This window comes from Cnephaeus nilssonii, assembly GCF_951640355.1.
Source record: "Cnephaeus nilssonii genome assembly, chromosome: 17".
Taxonomy (NCBI): domain Eukaryota; kingdom Metazoa; phylum Chordata; class Mammalia; order Chiroptera; family Vespertilionidae; genus Cnephaeus; species Cnephaeus nilssonii.
Genome location: NC_137088.1, coordinates 31,587,198 through 31,609,589, shown reverse-complemented (window position 1 = coordinate 31,609,589; position 22,392 = coordinate 31,587,198). Strand labels below are relative to the sequence as shown.

Here is a 22,392-nt window from a genome sequence, read left to right as displayed (position 1 = left end):
GGAATCCCTGTGCGGATGAGCTGAGCGGATGTGTGTAAAGTCTGAGAATGAGGGTAACTATACTGAGGTTCTTCCACCCTGTCACCTCCTCTTCCCACCGGCTTTGGGTCTAACCTCCAACAGGGACCTATCTTTCCTTCAGAGGTCCCACCCTACATGTGGCCCCCCTCATGGATGTGCTCCAGGCTTACTATCCAGAAAGTGAGTGCCTCCCATCCTTTCTTGGGCCATGACAGACTAAGGCCAAGGTCAAGGACAAATAGAATCAAGGAGAAAACACAAAAGTCATCCTCTATCGAGAGAAACACGGGGCCTGCTTCTAGGTGACTTAGGAGAGGGACTCAGCTGGGTCCCCAGAGGCCTTGCAGCTCCCTCTCACTTTGTGCACTGAACCCTGAGCTGCCAAGTAGATGACTGTCCTGAGGTCTTCATGCAGAAAGGAGGCTGAACCACAGGTGAAGGCCACATGCAGCTCTGGTCAGTTGCCCCAGCTGAGCCCAGTCCTCGAGTCATCCCAGCCCAGACTCCAGACATGTGCGTGAAGAATTCACCAGATGACCCCAACCAACCCCCAGTCATTCAAGGCCATGGGCATCGAGGAGCACAGACAAGCTACCCCGCCCCCCTGTCTAAATTCCCAGGCCGCTGGATCTATGAACATAATAAAATGGCTGCTGCTTTACATTGCTAAGTTATGGGGTAATTTGTTAGGCAGCAGTAGATAACCAGAACACTGGCCTTGTGTATGCCAAGTATTTTAAGTCTTTGGCTTACTTTATCTTTATAACAGCATCTGAGCGAGGATTTAACATACTCATCTTAGGGATGAGATATCTGACTCTCAGGGAAGTGATGCCATTTTTCCGAGATCTCATAGCTTCTAAGTGGCCTAATCAGAATCCATACATCAAATCAGGATTCATACACCACACATCAGTCAGGCACCTAGAATTAAGAGAACGTTTTAAATAAATCAGATGTTGTCCTCCGCGTCTGAGATGGCCTAGTTACCTTATTCTATATGCTGATAACACTCACCTCTGAAATAAAGTCATTGGGCTGTCAAAAATAAAAAATACTAAATCCCATCCACGTGAGCGGGACTGTGTGACAAAAGCCAAGCTGATGGACCAATTCACATCACACTGTTCAGCTGACAATGGCTCGGTGCATTAAGTCTCTCAGAGAAAGGGCAGAATTTGTATCAATCCGATTTTTCAGTGCCTTACCCTAAATAACTGCAGGGCCACAGTAATTCAGACCCTTGGGCCAGCGGAGGTGGGTGTAGGGATAGATTTTTAGTTCTGCTGGCTGTTCCACATCAGAGAAGGAAGCACAGCAGACAGAAGGATCTGCTTTGCAAATTTACTTATAGGTGCTCTGGGAAAATGCTGAAAATAGACACTGGAGAAATCTGGCTGCGATCAGAGGCGCCAAGTGTTCCCCCTGACGCGTGGATGATGTGTGCTGCAGGCGCTCAGCCTAATTCAACTCCTCTCACCTCGGGAGGATGGTGCCTGCCTTAGCCCAGATCTTGGGGAAGGAGCTGGGGCCACTCTGCCCTCAAGGAGCCTTCAGAGTCCTGGGCCCAGAGTAAAAGTCACCCCCACAGCCACGCCCAGGGCCCGCCCCAGCTGCAGACACTGCAGTGTGTTTGTTGCACAGAAGCCTCCTGACCCCAGGTGGGTGTGAGCCAAGTCTAATAAGTGCTGGCCAGGAGTGCTCCAGGTTCAGTGAAGGGAGACACCTGTCGGGGGTAAGCAGGGTCCTCCAAATGTCCACTCCCAGATGCCAAGCATGTCTGACTATATGGGTAAAGGAACCCCGGCATTCAGACCCTGAAATGTAATATTTGCTATAGCAGAAGAATCCAGAGAGAGCACTTACGTTATATACTATCTTCTGTGCATCCCTCTCCCAGGTTGGGTTCCCTGAGAAAGACAAGGATTTGAGTGCAGGGAGTGTACCTAGGAGGTGGCCTCAGGAAAGGCCAGCAGGGAAGAGAGAAGTGACTCAGGAACAAAGGGTGGAAGAAGTCACCACGTGGGTGAGTGAGCGCAGACCTCCTGGGGAGCCCTGGGGGGCTGTGTGAAAGGCTGCAGATGTCCTCTCACTTGAGAGAAGAGGAAGTGATGGGCGTACTGATCCTACAACTGCTGTCAGTCACTGGTTGAGGACCTTTCCTGGTGGGAATTCCCTGGGACTTCTGACCTGCCACACAGTCAAGCAGAGAGCGGTCTAGTGGCCACAGAAGCTCACGGGCAAAGGGCTGGTGGTGCTAGAAGTTGGGCCTCCATGCATGAAAAAGGCAGGAGCAGAGGATAAGTGAGAAGGACACCAATAACGTCTGTTACAACCACCCTCTATGAGCACACAATCACCCTCCCCGCACACTAGGGCTGGCTATGTCTCATCTTTATCCAACCAGCATCTTACTGAGTCAGATGACGGGCTCCAGACCCGCTGTAAGGTCCAGTGTGGAGTTCACATCCCCTCTAGGGAGGAGGCCCCGAAGTCATGGCCACCGGTAGCAGATTCCACCTAACTTGCTAGCTGCTCCATGCTCAGCTGAGTGGGGTGGGGAAGGTGACCGGCCCTTCCCCATCCTGGGCTGGCTATGGGCAGAACAGGCCACGACAGACCTGGTTTTGTGGTGACCACCCTCTGGTACAAGGAGGTCTGCTCCTGGGACTCCTGGACAAAACAACAACAATAAACAGTACTCCACAAAAGCAGTGCATCCCAGGACTGCCTGAGCATAATCCCTGACCATAATCGCTGCCCAAGAGTGCCTTGTTGAGAACTTGGTATAATCAGTTTAAGGCATTTTTTACGTGGAGAGTGAGATAAGGCTGAAAAGGGAAACACAGGTGGAGAAAATCTGAATTTACCCTGAAATGCCAAAGAGATCACAGAGCCCCATGCCCCTACCCATCTGTTTTACTCCCCAAATTTTCTGTTTGAAATACTTTTGTCTGGCTGTCCGAGGTATTTCATACACCGTCAGGCTTGTACTGCCATGATTTGACCTTTCCCAAGTTCAAGCATTTCAGGTGCATCAGGATATAAATTCCCCACAAAGTGAGAAGAGATTCCACTTTCTAAAAAATCCCCAAGGAACCCGTGGGGTGCGGGGCAGCGTGGGGGAGGGGCGGAGAAACCAAAGCAGCCTCAGAGGAGGAAGCATTTTCATACCTTGAGCTGGAAGAGTGGGATGAAACCCCCTCCCACCCAGGCTCCTCTCTTTATCCCACACAGGCTGGGTCTGCGTGGTGTTTGCAGGGAAGCTGATTTTAAATTCTCAGCCCATCATCCATTATAATTGAAAATATGGTGACGCATCAGAGATGATGTTGATTTTAGAATCAGAATGTCAACTCGGTCTTCTCATTTCAGAAATACATACATCCCTTAGTGCCCTGAAGTTACCGTTCGACTGAAATTTTTATAAACTCAACCCCAAGTCAAATATTACAGAACTGCCAAATGTCACTGAACTACTTATTAAGGGGATGTACCATTCTCCATTAAATCGAAATATTAAAGTGCATTTTCAGCTCAAAGTTACTGAAACGATTTTTGGCAATCCAGCCTCTCTCCTAGTAACACCACAAGCTCCTGTAAAGGAAGAGGGCGGGGCTGGGGGGGGAGGGGAATAACAGACATCTATGGATTAAAAACAAAACAAAATAAAAATCCTCATCCCTCTAAATTATCCATGAGAACACTAAGGAAGAATTTCCCATCCAAGAGAACAGTGTTTTATCTCTGAAATATCAGTATTGACCATAATAAATACTCTAGGCAGAGTGTTGGAGTTGAATCCATCGGGTGATAAACATGAAATGATGTTATTTTTTGCCCCCGAACATGCTGTGCCAAGCTCCACTTTACCACTGGGTGGCAAGTGCCTTAAGGATACTCCAGACCAATTACATAGCTTTTCATTTCCTTTCTGTTACTAAGACTCAATCCAGTTCATTTCTAAACTTCGATCTCCTACCGGGTCCAAAGATCTTCTACTCTCCCCCACCTCCCCTGCAAAGGCGGGCATTCCACAGTCTCAGGCCAGCGGGGCCGGAGTGTTGTGCCCTCTGCCCCTCCCTCCACCCTGCTCTTCTGCCTGAGGAAAAGGGGAAGACTAAGAGATGTCTCATACTTCACTGGGCAAAGTACCAGCCCTTCCTTCTGCTGGCGAATGATGTCCCAGCATAGGGTTTATGGACTCCGTGTGGTCTTCCAACATGCCACACAGGGAAGGCCTTATTCTGCAGACATCTGACAACCTTCTTATGACATCTGACAACCTTTTCTAGCGGCCTATCAGCTAGTGGTATTCTCCCCCTTTTCCCCAGAAGGGTCCCAGAAAGACTATAAGTCCAGAAATTGCCTACCCTTTAAGGCAATTTCAGTCTGCCAGCACATATGGGGGGCCATCTTTGGTACCTCTATGATCCAGGAACTTGCGGGTGGGTGGGTGAGTGAGTGAGTGAGTGAGCGTTGCTGGTACCCGGGCACCTTGTGGCCTGAGCGTCCCCCAGCACACCATCTGGAGCTCCACAGTTCTCAATCCATGGGTGGCACTGGATTGGGTCAAATAAATATTCTTGTGTAGCTTTTAATAAGCCATGAGTTTTCCAGGAATACAGCCATCCTGTGAATTGAAGCCAGAGTAGACTCTGTCTTGTTGAGAACTTCACCAGAAGTATTTCACCATTTCTAAATATTACATCACCCCAATACTGCTGAAGAGATCTGAATTCCCAATGCTACACACCTGGGTCCATTTGCATTTGTAGCTGTGGAATTCACAGCAAGCATCTAATTTACTACTTCTTCCAGTATAGTTAGGTCTAAGCATGACATATTATTGGATTATACATTATTTTCCTTTTAGTTCCTTTATATTTCAGTTGAGGCATTACATTGATTTGCTAAATTATGTACACAAACAAATAACAGTATCAGTAAATTTCATTTCAGGGTAATAACGGGGGCACTACAAAATGTGTGTTGTAAAAAAGGGACATTGGTTCTGATAGGGATGAAAATCAGAGGTCTTGATTCATGATCCTTTACTAAAACCCACCCTGTTTTAGTAAAACCCTGTTGGGTCTAAGCTCCAGCCTGGATATCCACAGGGAAAAGTGGGCTGGGGACTGGCAGGGCTCAATGTCCCCAGAAATTGAGGCTGCCTTGGTCTTGGAGAGAGAGGATGTCAAAGTGTACAGCCACAGAAGCTGCCCACGCCAACCGCCAGGTTGTCTCATGCCAGGACCCAAGACTGAAGACACTCAAGATCCACCAGTGCAGGTAGTCAGCATGGGCAGGAGCCCAGTTTCCTAGGGATCTGGGACAGCCACTGCCAACTTTTAGATCACAGAAGGTGTGTCCCGTAGACTGACTCCTAGAGGGTCCACACAATTTGGGCACAATTGCTGATATCACTCTAATAAGGTTTGAGCACCACAATAGAAATCCATTGACCTCACATGCCCCGCACCTTCCAGATAGCCTGCCATGCTGCCTAAAACACCACCAATGTGCAATTGCGTGGATGAAAATGCAGCTTCATTCCTTTTCTAAATTAGAATGTCACCAAAAATGAGATCATGCATTGTTTCCCGTGATCTTAGTTTGCAAGAAAGTGTGTCCTCTCTGATAAGATGGTGTCAGAAGAGCTTTAGGGCACCCAAGCCACGCAGACTGGGGCAGGGGCCATGGCAACTCCAGATTTCCTATACAGGAGCCCATGGTGTGAACCAGGTGACTTGGTCTGATCACTAGGAGTAGTGACGTTTATTCACATTTTCCACTGGATAGAGAAAACCAATTATAAGACTAGGATGATGATGATTTTCATCATTATTGATAGCATTTTAAGGAGTGGCTTTAGAGCAGTCCAGAGCCTAAGGGGGAGAGGGCAGGAAGAGATGTTAAAGGATGAAGGAATGATGGGACAAGAGGGGTGCTGAAGGCTGATACAACAGTTCTGTCAGCCCTTCCCTGCCCGCCCCCCCATCCCGCCTCTTGGGCTCTGGGACAAAGTGGTAGTGGGACATGTCTGAAAGCAAAACTCCCGGAAAAGCTACAGCTTCAAGCAAAGATTGTTGGCTGGTCTCTGACTTGAGTTCCTCTCAGTAGCAGAGCTGGAATTAAAACTACTGGAAGGGTAGGGTGGAGAAGAGGCATGTTCAAAGAGAAAAATGATGCTAGTGCAATAAAAATGCTTTATTCATGACATCTAATTAAAAGAATAATAAATCACTAAAAAGTCTTAAATATAATTTTAAAATTAATAACCAAACAAGATACAACTATCTTGATATTTCTGATGATGGTGCAATAAAGTTGAAATAATTAATTTTCCTTTGGGAGAAAAATGACAACAAAAGGAAAGCTAGGAAGATGAAATCTATGTCTTGAATGTGAAATTATTTTAACTTTAATTATTAAAGACGTCAGCCCCCTTTCCTACTCCAAATGACCATCTACCCTCCCACAAACAAACAAAAACACCACCAAAAAAAGGCAGAAAGTTAGAGAGGGAGGGTGGAAGGGAAGGAGAAGGAAGGAGGAAGGGAGGGAGGGAAGCTCTTAAAAATACCATGAACTACAAACTGAATACTTTCATTCCCCAGTACTTCTATGAATTTCCTAAGTGATGGCTTATCTTTTAGCTCTTAGCTCTATGTCCTGATTCTTAATCCCTCCCAAGGCAGGGTCTGGATAGAAGAAAATGGGGCAATTTGCAGTAGAGAGATGCATGCCAACAAGTGCTGGCATAGCATAATGAACTGAGATTCTAGGACGGGACGGGCTTAAACTATCCTTGCACGTTTGCTTAGAAGACCAGATTGAGTGACTTTCTAATTCCAGAGGCAAGGAGAAGACTCCACCACACTCCAAAACTGTTCTCCTACACTCTATGCAATGCCTAACCATTCATTATTCATTCCTTTGGGTTATCATTTCCCTTGATAGGTTTAGAACCACTAGCTACACTGTATCTCAAGGGGACTTATTTGTAGAAAAAACAAGGAGGGCACTTGTGGGTTTCAGAACTTAAAGGAACAGAAAGAGTTGGAAAAATAAACATTCAGAACCTCCAACCACCTAATGCACATCCAATCAAACTAAGCAAATGCCAGCCCTCCTCCATCCCAATCCCCTTTCTCTCCCCTCTGTACGTACCTCCAGGAGGTCTGGGGCAATGATTCTAAGCCCTGCAAATAGGCATGGCTGCCACAGGAAATGGGCATCCCTGGTGAGAGCTACAGCAGAAGATCCAGCCCAGAAAACTTTCCCAAGACACAGACTTTTAGCTAGACAGAGCATCCTTCCTCTCTCCGGCCCTCACTCTCTGCCCCAGCCGGTAAAGGGACCACAGTCTCTGCACGCCACCAAGGCAGGCCTGACGAGAGAACCCAGGTGAAGAAGTTAGGACCCACTTTCATCTCCCTCTTGCTCCTTGTTCTTCTCCCATTCGCATCTCAAGGCCTTGTTCACAGTGTCCTCTGTGTCTGGATGGTCAAGGGAGGAAGGTTAACGGGGGAGCGGCAGCTGGACCAGGGGAAGATGACCCTCCAGATGCCAGAGTGAAGCACTAAGGTCTCATCACCCACACCCACTTGGAGACGCCCCGCCCACAGCCACACGTGTCCACTGGGCTGCTGGGGTGTAGTTTATGAAACAAGGCAGAAGTTGCCTTAGAGCTTCTGGCCTGAGAATCAGCAAGAGCATCTCTGGCTTCAGGTATGGAGTGACACGCTAAGTGTTTCTTGGCAGCACTAGAGAGAAAGCCTGAATCCGTATTCTCAAGCTACATAGTCCAGGATAAACTGCGCTGCTGCAGAGGAAATAATAAATAATACATCCGAAGACCGGGACCTCAATATTTCTGAAGGGTTTCATTTCTCCTCCCTTCCAACTTTGATATATGGACTTACTTAACATGGGTCTGTGGAGGGTTAATTGAATTAATATATGTAAAGTGCTTTGAGTTTGAAGAGAATATGCAATATAAATGGAAGTGTCACTAAAAAGGTTAATCTAATTTACATCTAACACTTTCAGTTCATGGTGTTAATGAACTATATCCTTTTAGAGAGTGATTAATTTATAGAAATGTGATTATTTTTCCTAATGCTATATATGGGTCAGCTTCTCCCATTACTATATGTAACTTTATAAGAGAATTTAGCATTTTATAAATTAAAATAATAAATCAAATACCCGTATAATTCATTAATTACGAGGAGACATGCCTTAGATTAACATATGTTTTAATTAATTTGCTGCAATGCAGTTATCCATGCAAATTGGAAAATGACACATACACATGGCATAATATTAACAGTTTTGAGTGGTTCTTCCCTGAAAATCTATGGGCCTGCAACTGCTGCATTCGTTGTGTAACCATGGTGACCACCAGCTGTGTGACATATGCAGGCTGTGCATCACAGAACTGGGAAGAAAATTAATGCTAAATTCAAACTTCTCCTGAAAAACGTAATTAACTACATTGCTAAGACGGTATAAAGGCAGAAAGATTGCAGAGTTTCATTGGCGGGGGGGCTTGAGTCCTAACGTTTCAACACAAATTTCTTGAATCTCAACACCTTATTTTCTCAGGCACTTTATCCTTTCAAAGGGCATCCAGTACCCACGTGGGTAGAGAACTTCCTTGGGTGGAGAAGGGAGGTACTGTTTTACCCTTTTTGCACATGAAAAAGCAGACCCCAGAGGGCTGGGTGGTCTGCCCCAAGCCTCACACTGACCAGGTCACATGACCTGGAGACCATGCCTTTGTTTATTCTCCACAGTGAGTTTCTTGTCAGACTTGCTTGAAGACTACATATTTGTTTGACTATATAACACAACAGAGATCATGGAAATGCAAAGAAGTCATAAAAGTGATGTGCGTTTTTTTAATTGGCAAAATGTACATCCAATTTCAGCCAATGACGCATTTGAGAAGCAATGAGAGTGGCATTACAGCCTTTCTCAGCGCGAGTTCCAGTGGCACCTGCTGGACCTGACTCCCTCACACACGGTGGCGTGGTTCCTGCTCTCTGACCTTTACTAAGTGAATGCCGTGACTGGTTTGGAAGGGCAATCTGAACACTAAAGGGAAGAGGCCCAATGAGTAGTTCCTACCAGTGACCAAAGGCAGAAAGTGGCACTGAGCAGGAGAACTGTGCATGTGCAGAGTCCTGAGGGGCTCGCAGCTGGTGTGGGTGGCATCGCACTGGCATACAGACACTCCCTCAATACTCAGCACCCACTATGGACCCTGCCTGGGCACTGCTAGGAACTGGTCACACAGAGGGGACAGGATACTTCCCCCGCAAGGGGCTCGTGGTCTGCGTGGGGAGATAGGAAGGCTACGGGCACTGTGATGGGGAAAACTGGAGGTGGTGAAATGGAGAGGAACAAGGCCCCCACCGGGAATGGCCCTACAGCATGCAGAGATTATAAAGAACTCCCTGGGGAACTGCGAGCAGTCAGGGGAAGCACTTTCCAACCTTGCCTGGGCATCAGAAGCACCTGAAAGCTTTGAACAAAATCCCAGGCCCTAACCTAGAGCAATTACACCAGTACCTTAGAGGGTGGGTTCGCAGCACCAGTGTTATTTTAAAACTCTCTCAACTGGTTCTGCTGCGTACCCAGGGTTGAGAATTCCTGGCACAATGAATAAGAGGGCATTCTCTGAAACTAGTCTCTGTGGATCCAAAAGCCAGCTCTGTTTTTCTACTTGGGTGAACTGGGTAAGGAGCTTCACCTTCCTGGTCTCAGTTTCCTCACCTGTAATATCTATAACTAGTAGCCCTGCGCACCAATCTGTAGATCACTGCTGCCCTCCAGTAGCTCTCCGCCTACTGCCCCGCCCTCATGTAGCTGCCTCCCCCACCCCCGCGCCCCTGTCCCCCATAGCTTGCTGACCTGCCCCCTCCTGTAGCTCTCTGCCGCCCGCTTGTAGCTCGCTGCCCCACCCTCCTGCTGATCCATGATCGGGTCGTTACACGGTCGGTCCTTACACTTCACGCGTAATGACCATTTGCATGTTACATCTTTATTATATAGGATAATAAGAGCATAATATGCTAATTAGAATATCCATCCTCTGGACAAAGCTGGGGCTGTGAGGGAAGCCTGGGTCCCGGGTGCCTGCCAGCGGCTGAAGGGAAGCCAGTGCCGGCAGCCAGAAGGAAGGCCTACTCTTGCATGAATTTCGTGCACTGGACCTCTAGTGGGAATAATAAGAGCACACACCTGATTGAGTGGCTGTAACGCACAGTCTACCCTTTTCCCATGTTCCATGTTATCAAATTCTCCAATAACTGGTGTTATGTGCAATGTTTGCCCTAGACAGATTGTGATATCTGGAATTCTTGATATCTCGTTCCCCTCACAGAGAATAACAGGATACTGAGAAGCAGCTATTGGCTGATAAAGCTAAAGAGCAGAGCCCAGTGCATGTTGGGATTGGCCTCTCACCCCAGGCATCCTCCTCTGGACAGCACCCTCTCCTGCCTTGTGCCTGTTGCTCCCACAAAGTTCATAGCGTGACTGTTATGGATGAATGTTTGTGTCCCCCAAATTGATGGTATTTGGAGGCAGGGCCTTTAGGAGATCATTAGGATTAGATGAGGTTTAGAGGATGGAGTGCTCATGAATGGGATTAGTGCCCTTACCGGAGTCTCCTCAGAGAGCTTACTTCCTGTCTCTGCATTCCACAGGTGGGGATACATTGAGAAACTGGCAGTCTGCAACCTGGAAGAGAGCGCTCACCAGAACCTGACCATGCTGCCACCCTGATCTTGGACTTCCAGCCTTCAGAACTATAGAAATAAATGTCTGCTGTTAATAAGCCACCCAGTCTGTGGTATTTTTGTTACAGCAGCCCCAGCTGATGAAGACAGTGACCCTCTGTCCTATGTCTTCAGCTCAGCTCTCTTCCCCCAGTTCAGTCCTCTCGTGGTCCATCCTCAAACCTACCCCTCCAATGGAACCATGTCCCACAGGGTCCAATTAGTGGTGGGCCAGGTAACACATAATAAAAATAATAATGTTTCAGGCTGTCACCTGGTTACATACCCCCTTCCAGGTAAACAGGAATCATCACAGAGGTTGTCTTAAACAAAAAACAATGCTTCTCTGCTTCCTTGGACAGCAACTCTGGGAGGAATGCTCACTGGGCAGTGGGCCTCTCCCTATGACCAAAATCACACCACAGATCTTCCCCCAGAGACTCGAACCCCACACCTCCAGTGCTGGCCCAGGGAGACATGTTTATGTACTTATATAACACACATTTCTGAGTCCTTACTCTGAGCTGGGCCTGCATTAAGTGCAATGGCTTTTGAGAACTGGCCCTGGTCTGCAAGGCGTACCTAGACTAGTGAAAGGGGTTCAAGTCAAGCCAAATGTGGGCGTGTGTATGGACATATATTTATATATGAGATTTGCACATCCATGCACATGCACATACAGAGAGAGAGAGAGAGAGAGAGAGAGAGAGAGAGAGAGAAAGAGAAATAAACAAACAGAGAGAACAGAGTTTGAGCTGAGAGAAGATATGAACAAAGCTACTGAATTGCCAAGAGGTCAGAAAGGGGGAATTTCACCAAATCTCGGACTCCAGAGCATAGTCTTTAAGCAATCAATAATTACAGCTACTTGTGTTTAGTGCTGTTCACATGCCATGAACTGGGCTAAGTGGTTTCTAAGCACTGTCCTGATGACCATTTTGCAAGGTAGATCTTTGTATCCCATTTTATAGATGAGGAAGTAGGCTCAAAGGGGTTAACTAATGCGCCCAAGGTTATCTAGCTAGGAAGCAGCAGGGCCAGGATTGGAACCCAGATTTCTCTGGCTGCTAAGCCCAAATTTTACTTCATATAGGACAGGAGCAAACGCCCAAAATGTCTATGACAAGAAACGATAGCGTGGCAACCACTCCTAACTGCTCAGCTTACCTCGGGAGGCCAGGCAGCAGGGTGGCCCTAAAGATGCAGGGGGAGTCAGGACCCAGATTCCAGTCATCGGGCCTCAAAGAGCAGCGCTGGAGCCAGACAAGGCACCCAGGCACACCAGGGGGAGAGCCATGGTCTTCTGGGGGTGACCAGCCTGGTGGGCCATCTGGGAAGGTTCCTAGGGAGACCGTGTCTAAGCCTGGCCGTGTCTTGAGTAACAGAAAGAATTGGGCTGAGAAAGACATGGTCCAGAGGATCCGGGGCAGGAATGAGCACATCCTGGCCCAGGAACCCCACAGGTGACTCAGGATGACAGCAAGTCAGGGTGCACCCTCTGACGCATTGCTGAGGGCTTATGGTCATTTGTGAGAAATAACTGACACGCCCCTATAAGACACATGCTACTTGCCCAGAGGTGATTTACAACAATTCACCATAAAAATTCCATACCACCTTCCCCACTGCGGGAAGTACTGCAATGTGCCATTTGGAATATGCAAGAATGATTTTTGAATCTGTGGGAGGGAGGGTGAGGCTGCTGCTCAAAGCAAAAACACTGGTTCCCATTAACGAAAGCAAGGCCCACTGTCCTCACCTCACCAGTAGGTTTTGAACAACATCCCTGGACTCTCCTACTGCTGTGGGCAGGGCCCCGGGGCTCCCGGGGAACTCAGATATAGAATCAGCTCTGCTTCCCTGTGGCTGCTAGACCTGCTTTTAACACCAAAGGGGAGACTATCTGATGACAGTCAGGGGCACTGAGCAGGTACCCTTCTTCTTCTCACCCCAGCGCCATGCCCTCTACTGGCCGTCTTGGCAAGGCATTTACCCTGTCTCAGGCTTAGTTCTTCATCTGTGAAATGGACTGACACCAGCCCTGCATGGGTGTTAAAAATGAGAGGCAGCCCAGGTAAAGGGATTAGGGGCTCCTGTGGGGCATGGCTACAGCGTTTGGACAGGTTCAAGCCTCGGACTAATGAGAGGGCACAGCCCTCTCGTGGCCACGTGCAAGTCCCAGCTTGGAGGGCAGAGCCCTCCCCGCACAATTACAGCCAACAGCTGTAGTTGTAGTTGTAAGCGTGAACTTGTGGTCCGAACACGTGGCCCCACCTGCCTGAGTGATAGAGTTCAGGTGCATGTAGTTGAGTAGGATTGAAACCCCCAAGAATGTTGTAAACATCTTGATCATGCCCTTACTTGGCCTCGTGGCATCTGCTATAAAATAAAGACACGCTTGTGGGGTGCTGCGCTGTCTCTCAGGAAGCAGGGTCCCACCGAGACCCAGCTTTCATTCTCTTGTCTGTCTTTCCTAAGCCTTTCAGCCGCCCCCACTCAGGTTCACCCTGGGCCGTGCCGGCGCGGCACAGGCTCCTTAAACTGCAATTACTACCATTATGCCACTACTATTATAATTCTGCTCTGTCTTCTTCCCCAGCCCTCCCCATTACCAAATGCATGCCCTCTTCCTACCTCCACTTCCCTTGTCTGTGCCCACCATATAGTAGCACTATACTTTGGAAAAATTCTGTCTACTGTCATTCTCTTAAAATTCCCACATGAAAATCTTCTCACTCCAACTAGATCAAAGTTCTTAAAAAAGTAGGAATGAGATGGGTATGGGGGATGGTCTTCTGATATGTCCTAGGAATCCTCCAGAGCGCTGGGCCTGGCCTGCGCACACCAGGGGACACTATAGTAACTACAGACCATCTGTTGTTGTAGGACATATCAAAAGACCATCCCCCATATCCATCTCATTCCTACTTAGTATAGATTCTATACTAAGTTACTGTCCTCAGTGACCTGTTGAGAATGGGAAAGAAACTGTGTACCAGGTCCCTGAAACCTGAGACCACCGATACTGAATCTAGCATAAACCTCAAAAAGTCTGTCTCAATTGCATTGTCTTCTTTCCTTGGGATAAGACCTGTCTCCTCTACCCCAGAGACTCTTTGGGTCCACAACCCTTCCCAGGCTTTGTTTATAAAACATGTGTGTGTTGGAACTCATCTTTTCAAGAAGTGTTTGTCCTTTTTGAACAGCCAATAGAGGGAAGGGGTTATAATAAATGCTGGGCCATTGTGTCGTTTCCAAAATCGGGAATATGCTTACACTGAAAGTGCAGTAATTTTGTGAAAAGCCTAAACAGTTGCTGAGATTAGCTACTCAACTCTCTACAGCAAGAAGCCAGGAACACGAAGGCAGAACAGAACAAGCTGTGCTCCACAGACACATCGCGCGTGAGCTCAAAGCCCGGAGGATGTGCCTCCAGACAGTTGTCCAGAGGGTGCACTCAACCCTGCCAGGCAGCTTGACCCGCCACACTCCCAATTTTCTCCTGCACGTGAATACAGAGCTGTATAGAGGAGGAAAGCTATTTTTTTGTTCAATATTTTTCACAAGCCTTCCTGGCTTCTCTTTTTCAGTGATGGCAATAATCATGACATAAACCTTACCAATGGCAAAATCAGCAGCAGGGTGCATTATACATGAACCTTACCTTTATTTTCTCAAATGTTCTTCACATATCGTGAGAGATTGGGAAATGTAAAATTCAAGTACACTGTAATAAGGAAAGTCAGTTCTATAAATACCAACTAACGTGTCACAATAAACGTTTCTGTTTTGATCAAATATTATACATTTGTCTGTTTTTATGCGGCGCTCTTTGCAGCCCCCTAGTGGTTGGGAGGGGAAAGAAGGAAGAATGGAGTATTCAGACAGCAACCTCACTCTGCAGAGCCAATCAACTTTTTACCCTGGGAAGACAAATGGCTTGTGTCACCATGAAATGAACATATATATACTCAGTGGGGGACATGAAAAGTGTTAAAATGAACATAATTGTTCAGGTAAACGTGAAATCGCGTTAGCCTGGTTTTTTTTCTTTTTAATCTTTATTTTCTCTACAAAGCTTTCCATGCTGACCCGAGAACTCCGCAATGATGGGCACACCAGGTCTTCTTCCCACACAAGTGTTCCCCCTTTCTTTACTTGCTGTGAACTCCCCTGTGTGTAGACATTTGCTTATAAACATACCATTCCCTCTACTACAAAGTGATGGAAAACCTCCAAAAATAATCATTTGCCTGTTTAGCCAAGTGTCTCTATTGGGGAAGAGGTTTGAAGTTCATTGGTTTATATTTGTTTCACCAAAGCAACAATCTCTCCGAATGACCCCTTCCTATCAGCAACTCATTTTCATAATGAATTTTTCTTTGTTTTCCCAAAAATGAAATGGCCCCTCCAGTCGAGGGAGGTGGGGGAATTTGATGAAAATAGGATGCCTGCTTATTTCTTATTCAAAAAATAGTTTTGAAATCATGTTACCAAAAAAAGTAAAAGATTACAGGATAAACAACAACTCTCCTATTCGCACATTTATCATTCTCAAGTTGCAAGACAAGCACTACCCAGGCCCAGAGGAGGTTAATGGTCTGCCTCTCTCTCTCTCTCTCTCCTCATCTTCCAAAAAGTAATTAAACCTGGTATACATTCCCTCCCTGACTGGTAAGCTATGGCTCAAAGCCAGTTTGCAAATCAAGTTGCCTCCAATAGGGAGCCCCTTTACCTACAGATGAAAACCCTTTCAAACCTCTGATGATGGTCAGACAGGATTCCCGTGACCATGTTACCTGGCCGATTTGGCCACAGCCCTCAAATCAAACGCACGCCGGCGCAGAGAAGCAACAAGTTATCACTAAACCGGGCGCTCCAGCCCAGATCTGTATTGCCTCCCCCCAGCGCCCACAGCCCACTGCCACCTAACACCCCCCACCTCCCACCCCCGCCCCGTCTACTCCTCCCTCGACTCTCTCCGAAAGGTCCTTTAAGCACGTGACCTTTTCAGCCCCGCCCTCCCGGCGCCCCCACCCCAGCGCTTCCCCCGGGCTCTCCAGGCAGCGGTCAAACTCCGCCGCTCGCCAGCCAGGTCTCCAGACAGCGCCAGGCCTGCGCCGCGATCTAGCTTTCCCGGGGCGGGCGGGGTAGGGAGGTCGAGATCTCCCACTTAACGGGGCGGGCGGGCTCCTCCGCCCACCGGCGCCGGAGCGAAGTGAGGAGCGTCACCTGCCGCACTTCTCCCCGACTTCCCGGAGGGCGCGCGTTCCCACGGGAGGCAGACCCGCCCAGGGGAAAACTGAGGCGAGCCAGGGGGGTTCCCCTGGGGCCCACAAGTTCCCACCCCATCCCCGAGCTGGGAGCCGAGCTCTGCTCCCTCCTTTGAAGGCACAGCCGCTGACCCCTCCCTCCGGGCAGGAGCAGACAACTGCCTCTCCTCCCCGCGCCAGCGCCCCGCTCCCGCCGTTCCGAGCCGGCGCCCGCGACTCACTGCGCCCCCCCACCCACCCCCCAGCAAGACAGCCCCCAAAGTTGTCCAGACTCCCCAAAGCTCGCTCCTCCTCGGCCCCTGGACCCCGCCCAGAAGTTGGGCCGGCGTCTGCAGGTGGAACCTCTCCGGTCCCCGGCGCAGGGCGCTCACTTCGGGGATCCCGGCCGCACCGAAACCCGGGGAGCTGCGGCAAGGGAGGGTGCGCAAATCTAGCGTGAGCCGGGTCCCCGCCGCTGGCGCCCTCAAGCCCGCCCCGTCTCCCTCCTCGGAGAGAAGGAAACTTCCCCAGCACCCACCTTTAGCCGCGAGGAGGCGGCGCCGCCGGCTGCCGCCGCCACCGCTGCCGCCGCCGCTCCCCACGCCCAGCGCCAGCAGGAGCGGCACCCAGCACAGCCTCCCCGTCAGCATCCTCGCCGCCGCCGCCCAGAGCGGTCTGCCGCCTGCCGCCCGCGCCGGCTGCGCCTCGCGTGCCCGCCCGGCCGCGGGCCGCCTCGCCTCGCCTCTCCCGCTGCGTGCGCTTCGGGCGCCGCCGCGCTCGGCCTCCGGTGCCGCCGCCGCGCCGTTCGCTCGCCGGCAGCAGCCGCGCTCACTGGCTCGGACCCCGCGCGGCTCCAGCGCTCACCCCGGGACGGCCCGTGACGTCACGGAGGGAGGGAGGTGGCTCCTGCATATTCATGAGACGCGGACAGCGGTCCCGGCTTCCGCGCTCCCGGCTCCGCGGCCCCGACCCCAACTTTCCTCCGCCCTCCCGGCGCTCGGTCCGCTCCCCAGGCAGGACTCGGCTCCCGGAGCCCTGGTGGGCGGCTGCGGGGAGCCCTCCGCCCCGCGCCCCAGCTCCGGCTCTGCAAACAGCTGCCTCCGGGGATGGCGGGCCCCCTCGGAAAGTGGTCACCTGGGGCCTGAATCTGGTCCGCGGGGGCGCTGGGGACTTGCCCTGCCACGCCCTTGGAGCTGCTGTCCGCGCGGAGGGGTGGCGGGCGCCGCTGCGGGTCTTGCCCTTGGCAGGGTCTCTGGAAGCTCTCTGCCGTCTGGTCTGGGGAGGGCGCCAGGCCCACGCGAGAGCTGAAAAGCCGGAGTGTGGCTCCGAGTTGTCGGGCCGGGTAAAGCCGGGGCTGCCATGGCTCTCAGACGCTGATACACCAAATCAGAAAAGGCAAACTTGGGGGTGCTGGGCCTGCTGACAGGTTCAGTGGGAGCACACACAAACTTCCCCGCAGCTTGGTGCCCAGGCCAGAAGGACCACCTTTATGTTATCACTCCACACATCTTAAGACCAGGCCACCTGACATCATGCGTTGTAACACCTTATGTCGCTGAGTAATGTCAGTTCTCTGCGCGCAGGGATCCAGCTCCTCTTAGCCCGTGCCAGGTTCATAAAGGTTCTCAATGAACATTAACTAATTAGCTCAGAATAAGTCCTTGACCATATTTGCATATATGTAGTGCCAATATCATACACAGTTCAGGGCTTATAAAGAACAAATAGGGAAATAAGATAGAGAAGTAGAGAAACAAACAAAAAGGTAGTTATTTATTCATTAATTCAACACATTTAGCATCACCCTGTCAGATTAGATAGTAGCGATCCCCACCAAGGAGAGCTGTCCTCTCCTCAACGCCTTTGTTCCTGTCTGAGAAGCAAGAGAGGGGGGTAAAAGGCAATTACCATGCTTTGTAAGTGTTATGGGCCTGAATATTCTTTATACTGCTAGATATGAGCTTATACACATCAATGAACAAAATGTATATATTACAACAGTGTCTAAACATCATTCTGTAATTGGTAACTGTAGTTTGGGGTGCTCAACAAAGCCATAAAATCCATTAACAGCCCTCCTGCTGCTCAACTCTCTGCCCCACCCTGGCAGCTCACCAGGAGACCCCTCAGTTCTGCAGGCCAAGCTGCTGCATTCCCAGGTACCGCGAAAAGCTTGGGGCAGTCTGGTGGAGAGGCAGCCATGAATCATGGAGGCTTATATCCCGCAGGGCGCTTCACCTGCAGGTCTCCTTTAACCCACACAACTAACCTCTGTGCTTTGCTAGTATTTTCATTGCACACATGAGGAAATGGAGGCTCGGAGTAGTTAGGTGACTTCCTTGCCCAAGGTCAAAGAGCTAATAAATGCCCCAAGCCAATGCTAGGGTCTTGCCTTTTTCAGACGGGGTGTCAGGATGCAGAGAAGATGGCCTGGAGAAGGGGGGGCGGACCCGGCACAATCAGGGGAACCGACAAAGAGAAGTCTACATTTGTATCGTATTCTCCAATTTATGCTCCACCCAATTACATAGCTGCCTCCCCTTCATTTTCTCTAATCAGGAGACTTACCTTACCATCTTACCTGCATTGTGCCTCGATGCCATTCTACTGGGTTTCATTGGGACTAATTGGTTAGTCCTAAAAATCTTACATGAAATTTCAAATGAACACCAACTAATGGGAGAGCGGGAGAAAGGTAGCTTATTGGGAAACATTCCCAACTCATGTCGTAGATCACTACTAGTAAGAAAGTACACAGCAGAACAAGACACTAGGGAGCAGGCCAATGCCCAAGACTAGAGGTACAGCATTGCTAGCCTCCATCTCCTCCTCTGTAATGGAGGTAATAATGTTGCCTGTTGCGGAAGAACAAGTACACTAATGGCCCCCGTTTGTTCATGCCTTCCTGAATCCATTCCCTCTGGATATGCTCTCCCACCCTAACTCAGAGCTTGGCCCTATGACAGTAACATGCATGTTTCCTCTTCCTTTTTTGAACCCCTGCCACACCATGAGAACAAGCCCAAGATAACCTGTAAGAAGGTAAGAGACCACATTGGGTGGAGCTGAGCCGTCTCAGCCAGCCAAGGCCATCCTTGTCTGGTCTATTCCAGTTGCCCCATCAGTTGACCACAGACACCAGAACAAAACCAGCCAAGATCAGCCAAGCCTGGATCACATCAGAGCTGCCCACTAAACCACTAATATTTTAGGGTAGTTGATGAAGGAGTATTACATCTTCTCCTAAGGTCATTGGAAGAAGTAAATGAGAAAATGTATATGAAAACTCAGTCAGTTGTCTGGCACATAGCCAATGTCCAATAAATGTAAAATGGTCTCCCTGTTATCCGTACGTCCCACGTCTCTGAAATGCCAGTCACAACCCTGACTTGTTTTGTTTGGGAGAAAGGCACTAACAACCTGGCCTAGAAGGAATGAAGATGAATAAGTTCACTCCTTGGAAATTCTCAGTCCACGAGAGCTTCAAGACCACGTCATCTGTGTGGAGCACTGCTGTGTCTTTTGCTTCTGCTGAGCTATTGAAGTTGCAAAAAGTGAATAAAGCAACCCAACAGCCAATGCGTCCCCTTTCACTCCGTGCCAGGCTTCGCAACCAGGTTTTACGTTCCATACTTCATTTAACCCTTACAATAACAGGTGTTATTTTCCCTATTTTATTATATCCAAATTGCTGGCTCATAAAGTTTGAGAAATTTATCTGCGTCCACATAAATTGGGCAGAATATGAATTCATGTCTGCCTAATTCCAAATTCCATCTTTCTCCCACACATCATGGTTTTGAGTGAAGCATGCAAGGTAAGTAAGCAACAAAAGAAATAGTTTCAAATCAGGGATGGTATCCTGGGGGGGGGGGGGGGGCGGAGGGGGTTGATTTTTTTAATCTCCATCCATTATCACCTCTGCCTAATGACCAGTTAAATAACCAATTGTCACCAAAGTGATACCAACTTCTGAATTTGTTGAGTCTGCCCCCTTTATTCTTGGTTCACCACTGGGACCTGTTTCTTTAAAGCCCTTGCTCAAAAAATGATCAACAGGATGAGGTAAGGCCTTGGCCTCTTTAAGCCCCAAGCCCAGGGCCCCACCAGGTGATGCAGAAATACAATAAATCTCAGACAATTTATTTGGGTCAATAGTTTCAAATAAATAACTCTCCTGTTCCAAAAAAAAACCCAAAAAAAAAAGAATCTAACAGAAACAGGCATGATGTAAACACAGCCATTCCATCTCGTTCTCACCAGGGTCATTAATGACTTGCCCAATTAAGCACTAAAACACAGACCCTGAATAATTTAAACTGGCTAAATGAAGAAAATAAATAAATCATACCAGCTTATGGAAACTTACTTTTAAAAAGAAAATTAAACTGAGGTTTTTTTACATGACCCAAATTTAATTCAACTAAAGTATTTATCTTTAAAAGAGAGGCTGAAAAGCTGATTGGTAAAGCACTGGGAGTCATTTACTGTTCCCCTCCCCCACCTGGGCAGGCAAAGCCAGGTCTTCAGGACCCACAAGCGACTGGACAGGTTACAGAATGTTCAGCATTGCTCTCAGGTGTTTTGATGCTTATGCAGACGCTGCTGCTGCCAAGCAGCTTTTTAAAGTTCAGACATTTCTCTTCAGGAAAAAAGCAAGGAAGCTTGTTCACGATCAAATCCAGTTCATGTTCAACATTGTTTAGACACGAGTGTTCTATGCTTGGTAAGGCAGAGTGACCTAACCGAAAACAAAGATGTCATTGATTATAGCAAGAAATTGTTCCTGTGGTGGCATAAAAAAAAAAGAAGCCATAAAATTGAGTGACACTTCTCCTATTGAGGGATGGGAACTCCCTCTCTTCTCCTGGAATCTGAGCAGTCTTGTGACTGCCTCTGTTAGTACAATTTAGCAGAAGCCATGCTATGTGACTTCCCAGCCTAGATCATCAAGGTGAGGCAGCTTCTGCCCTGTGCACTAGGATGCTCATTTTGGGAGCCTGGAGCCTTGATGTCCAACCACCCTGAGCCAGCCATGCTGTGAGGACCGGAAGCCATGTGGAAGGGCTCCATGCAGGTGCGTTGCCTGCCCCAGCTGAGTCCAACACTTGAGTCATCCCAGAACCTCCAGATAATTCCACTTCCTAGCTGCTGAGTCACCTTCAGCTGTTTGAATCTTCCCACCTGAGCCTTAAACGTCAAGAAACAGAATCAAGCCAGGAATTCCTGACCCACAGATTCCATGAGCCTAAGAAAACGATTGTTTATGCCACTGAGTTTTGGGGTGGTTTATAACACATCAGGAGTAACTGGAAAATACTTATTTTAATTCATTTCCTACAACAAAGACTGAGGAAAGGAAAATATGTGAGGTAATTCATGTGTAATTAATCCCATTTTGTAGCGCAAATATTGAGACTTTTCGAAGCTCATGAAAGGGACCGGAGCTGAATGGAAAGAAAATGACTTCTGGAATGAGAAAAGCCTATTCCAAACCCAGTTCTACCGTTTGACCCGAGAAAGCTACTTACTATGTTTGAACCTTGGTTTCCTCATCTATAAACTGGAACTAATATAACAGGATTGTTTTTGAGGTTAAATGAAGGGTAAAGAGCTTTCCCTGTCAGATGGTAGAGACACAGGAAACACAGCCACTGACAGTGATAGTGGAAACTCACCCAGGGCCACACAGGTGGTTGGTGGCCTTTTTCCTTTTTGACCAGTATTTGTGGCTTCCTATGCAGGCAAATGGGGGCAGATATGGACACACACGGAACCACGCCAGCTGCAGCCCTACCAGCACCTTTGCCAGCACTGCCACGGGAGCACCAGCCACACGTCCCGCCAGAGAAGTTCAGACGTGCTGTGCGTGACTAAATCGCTCTGCTCTGTCATTCCAGGGCTTTGCTCCACTAAGGGGAATGAGAAGGAACGTTCCGTTTATTGAGCAGCTACTATGAGCCAAACATTACACGCATTGCCTCATTTACTCCTCCAACAACTCTGAAAGGTGATTTATTACTCCCATTAGATTCCTGGGGAAGCCAAGGCTAGAAGAGATTAAGTTACACTGTGTATCTCCAGAGAAACAGAACATTGACAATATTTATAGAAAGAGATAAAGATATATAGAAACAGATATCAGATATACACATCTATATATCTATAAAAATAAATATAGATACAGACATACAGATCTGTATATACAGATATAGATATTGATATAGATATAGATATAGATGATATAGATATATAGATATAGATATAGATATAGATATAGATATAGATATAGATATAGATATAGATATAGATATAGATATAAAGAG

At 48.4% G+C, this 22,392-nt stretch overlaps 1 protein-coding gene across 2 annotated transcripts in view; it reads right to left on the bottom strand.

Annotated features, from left to right (window-relative positions):
* Positions 1 to 16,731, bottom strand: part of CLSTN2 (calsyntenin 2) — a gene marked incomplete at both ends in the record, with an annotated part of 541,803 nt that extends 525,072 nt beyond the window's left edge. Inside the window, one exon of one of the 2 annotated variants that reach the window (XM_079795724.1) lies at positions 16,605 to 16,731. In XM_079795724.1, the coding sequence (XP_079651850.1) occupies positions 16,605 to 16,716 (112 nt within the window). The remainder of the gene's footprint in view (positions 1 to 16,604) is intronic. The other variant, XM_079795725.1, reaches the window with a different exon arrangement.
* Between the last annotated feature and the right edge of the window lie 5,661 nt (positions 16,732 to 22,392).